Source organism: Octodon degus, unplaced genomic scaffold (assembly GCF_000260255.1).
Source record: "Octodon degus isolate 3935 unplaced genomic scaffold, OctDeg1.0 scaffold00156, whole genome shotgun sequence".
Classification (NCBI taxonomy): Eukaryota; Metazoa; Chordata; class Mammalia; order Rodentia; family Octodontidae; genus Octodon; species Octodon degus.
Genome location: NW_004524732.1, coordinates 5612277 through 5616564, shown reverse-complemented (window position 1 = coordinate 5616564; position 4288 = coordinate 5612277). Strand labels below are relative to the sequence as shown.

Genomic DNA, 4288 nt, shown 5'->3' with positions numbered 1-4288 from the left:
AAGGCAGGAGCATCTGGTGGCTTCAGGCCTCAGCCTCCTCCCAGTGCACACTCGAACCACACACACACACGGGAAAAAGGCTGGGGAAGCAGCCATAACAAAAATATATTCTTTGTATCCTATCATCCCTCAGGTTCATCTTGCATGTTTGCTTTAAACCACAAACGGCTACTGCACAGTTTTTATGTGTTCCAAGGAAAATTGTCTTTTAGCTAAGAAAGATTCCAAAAAATTGTTTTCAGTACAAAAAGTCTTGTTAAGAGAAAATAATTTTTTTTTTTTGCTCCCAAAATACTACAAGGTGTCTCTAGTGTATGTCTAGTGTACTCTGTGAGAGGTTTGAATTCAAGTCTGAGTTATCGGTGCTGAGTCCCAGGTCCGTGGCACTTGCACCATGGAGGTTTGCCATGCCTGGATGGCTAGCGAGCTGAGAGAGCATCGGATTCTGGTCTGGGCTGGCAAAATGCCCTTGTTCCATGGGGTTGGCGGCCTGGGCAGCAACCAGTCCAGGATGTGGGGAACTGGTTTGTGGGGAAACATGGTGTGGAGAAGGCTGAGGCTGCATCCTTGGGGACGGGCTGGAGTGCGGGGGTTGGGACTGTGGCCGAGGAGAAGGGACAGGCTGGGGGGAGCGCACTTGATTGGAGAGAGAATTTGGGATCTGCTGGCCTTGGAGGTGTGGGGACTGGGCCTGGTTTGGAAGCATATGCTGCTGGGGGCTCATGGGATTGGGCTGAGCAGGAGACCCCATCTGCTGCTGGAGGAGTCGCTGCTGATAGGCCTGTAGACTGGCCCCTGCCTCTGATCCCAAGGCCTGGGGGAGCTGGCCCATCTGTCCCATGCTGCCTTGTTGCATCTGCTGTATGTGATGCTGCATCCGTTGCTGTTGCTGCTGTTGTGGAGGGTAAACAACTCCCTGGGGTTGCTGAAACTGGTTATGGTTGGCCATTCCAGGGCCTATTCCAGGCCCTGCACCCTGCTGCTGCCGCATCATCTGTTGCTGTCTCAACATGTCCCGAAACTGGGAAGACATGCTGCCGTGATTCACATTCACTGGCTGCGCCTGGGGGCTCATCCCTCCCATGGGTGGCTGGAGTTGCTGCTGCGGCTGCTGCTGGCCCAGGCCAGCCCTCTGCACGCCGGCCTGCATGGGATTCATGTTCTGCATGGCTGATCCAGAGTGGACCCCCTGCTGACCCGGCATGGCTGGGGGCTGCAGCCCTGGCTGTCCCTGGGCCATACCGGGCTGTCCAGGGAGAGGCTGTGGATTAGAGTTGGCGTACTTGGCAGCCCGCTGTTTTATGAATGCAGCCAACAGCTGGGGGTTGGCGTGAAGGATACTAAGCACCTGTTGCTGCTGTAGGGGAGAGCTGGGAGACCTGAGAGTCCGCAGCAGGTTTTGTAAGGCTTGTTGAGACACAGTGCCTGGTTTGAGTGGGCTCACACCTAGCTGGCCCAGTCCTGGCTGTGGAGCCATGTTCAAGGGCTGCCCATGCTGGGCCACTGACATCATGGCTGGCCTTGGCATCCCAGACTGGAGTTGCTGGGGCTGAGGCAGTCCTCCTTGGGCCCAGGGGAGCTGCTGCTGCATTGCCGTGGGCCCCATCCCCGGCTCCAGATGCCCACTGGGACCTCTGTTCATGGGAGGTGGGTTCATACCCATGGGAGTCATGGGAGTCATCTGGGGCATCTGGTGCTGGATTGGCCTTTGGAAAATTTGCACATGAGCCATCTGGCGCTGTGTCTCTGCTGCTCTCTGAATCTGCATTGCCATTTCTACTGCAGCTGGTGGAGGTCCTGGAAGGGGAGGCTGTGCAGTCTGAGGAGGAGTTGGAGGGGTCACCTGACCTGCTGCCTTACCCTGGGACACTGGGCCAGCAGTTTGAGTCCTAGGTAAGTAAGGTGGCATGCTGGCAGGAGGGGTGGGTTGGGGCTGAGAGACAGGTTGGGGCTGGGGTGTCTGCGGGGTTGTTGGCTGCTGGCCCGTCGGTGTGGTTGGAGTGGCAGGAGTTGGGGAGGGCAGGCCCTGCTGCTGCCCCACCACACCGGTGCGCTGCATGCTGGCCATCCTCCTGCGCAGCATCTGGGCCTGCTGGAGCCTGTGTTGCAGTTGCTGTTGCCGCAGCTTTTGCTTGATGTTGAGGCAGAACGGCACAGGGCACTTGTTCTCCTGGCAGTGCTTGGCATGGTAACAGCAGAGGGCAATAAGCTGCTTGCAGATGGGACACCCGCCATTGGTTTTCCGTTTGCAGCCCTTGGTGTGCTGTACAACCCGTTTCATCTTTTGGCAGGAGGGCAGGGAGCAGTTGGCATTGCGGCACTGGCAGGCGTGGACCAGGGACTGGATGCAGCGCTGGATGCTCAGGCGGCGAGAGTCTCCCGGGCTCTGGGTGGCCGCAGCCTGCTGGTTGTTGCTCTCATCATCTAAGCCGAGACCCAGTTTCTCCATCTTGTGGTCATGGTTTTTAGTGTTATAGCAGGTGATACACAAGTCATAATCCTGAGAAAAAAACAGGAGGTGCAGATTAACTCAAGATTTTATCATGTAGGGGCCGGGGAGATAGCTCGGTAGATTAAGTGCTTGCTTGACAAGTGCAAGGGCCTGAGTTCAATCCCCGGTTCCACAAAAACGGAAAAAAAAATTTTTTTATTATGTAAATCATCTGAAATATTATTAAATCAGAGCTTTTTCTTTTTTTTTTTTCTAATAATATTTATTTATTTTAGTGTGTGTGTGTGTGTGTCGCCAGCTCAGCCCACCGGGGGCAGGCTGGCTGGCATGTGGTGCTGGGTGACTGAATCGTGGTCCCTGTGTTTTGCTTGGCTTAGCTTGCTCTAAGTAGGTGCTTTAGACCACTGAGCCATCTCACCAGCCCCTCAGAGCTTTTTCTAGAATAAAACTAGCCACTTAACTGTTACTATCATGCTAGCCCCACCCCCCGTTTTGTTTCATGTGTGTCACCCTTCAGCCCATGAGTCCACAGGCACATGCAGGGCTGACCCCTCCCCATGACTGCCGCATACCTCACAGACAGTGCAGTGCCAGCGTGTCTCCACATGGTGTTTGCACTCGTTGCAGGTGTAGACAAAGCGGTCCTGGCTCTGTGTGTGCAGCTCTACAAGCATGCACATGGTGGACCATTGGGCTCGCCTCAGTGAGGAGAACTCCAAGTGCTTGTCCCGTGCGAGGGTGAGGAATGCATCTCGCCCATCCATCAGATCACAGGGGATGAGCGGGTCCGGGTCAACAATGGGAGGCAGTGAGTTGGCAGCAGGCCCAGCAATGAGGCGGATCACAAAGAAGACCTACGGAGGAGAGGCTCGCTGACTGGAGCACAGCGCTGCCACGGCCGGAAGGATCCCACAGCACACCGGGCAGGGCATGTGGATGCAGGAGCGTTGCCATACCACCCTCTCCCTTCCTGCTCTGCTTTCTCCTAGACGGAAGTATAAGCCATCTAAAATCCACATCTTTTTTTCTCTTCACTTCATTAAATAATTCCAAGAACAATGAGGCTTGGAACCAGCACATGTGCAGTGCCATTGTGCCTCAAGTCTACTTTTAAGATGTAATATTGCTTAAGCTGAAACTAATTATAGGAAACCAATCCTGGCCAATCAGATAAATCTGAAATCATGCCTTCTTTCCTACAAGCTATTTGCTAAAACAGAGATAAAAAGAAAACATAAGAAATGGTGTAAGGGCTCCTCTGCAGCTTTCCTATAGGTTTGAAAATGTTACATCAGTGGGGTTACTTTTTCCTTGTTGCTACAAGCAATAAAAATTTTATTCATTAAGTCTGGAGACTCTTAACAACCATCAGTTCCTATAAAGCTTAGTATAAAAGCTACAACAAGACACCTGGTAGGAGTCGGGGGTAGTAGACATCTGCAATTTGGACTACTGGAAGTTCAAGGCCAGCCTGGGTTACCTAGCTGAATGTCAGCCTGAATGATAGAACAAAACCCTGTCATCCCCCACTACACACCAAAAGAACCTTTGAAATTTATTATCATGCAACAAGAAATTCTGATTGAACCAACTTAGTGGAAAGCTTTACCTCAAGTAACGAAGCTTGACTATATATATATATATTTGAAATTGATTAGCATATCGTTACCTCAAGGAATCAGGAACTCATACGAAACTGCCATGAAACCCACTATTTTTGTCAACTTTTATTAGAATGAAAATCTATGCAACTTGGCAGCCACAGTGGCAAGTGGCAATTATTTATTTATTTATTTATTTATTTATTTGAGAGAGAGAGAGAGAGAGAGAGAGAGA

General features: G+C 51.8%; 1 protein-coding gene across 1 annotated transcript in view; it reads right to left on the bottom strand.

Annotated features, from left to right (window-relative positions):
* Positions 1 to 270: 270 nt before the first annotated feature.
* LOC101589752 (histone acetyltransferase p300) overlaps positions 271 to 4288 on the bottom strand; it is a 19585-nt gene continuing 15567 nt past the window's right edge. Inside the window, exons 10-11 of the mRNA XM_004642564.2 lie at positions 3025 to 3306; positions 271 to 2500 (exon numbers count right to left, since the gene is read on the bottom strand). Of these exons, the coding sequence (XP_004642621.2) occupies positions 308 to 2500; positions 3025 to 3306 (2475 nt within the window). The 3' untranslated portion in view covers positions 271 to 307. The remainder of the gene's footprint in view (positions 2501 to 3024; positions 3307 to 4288) is intronic.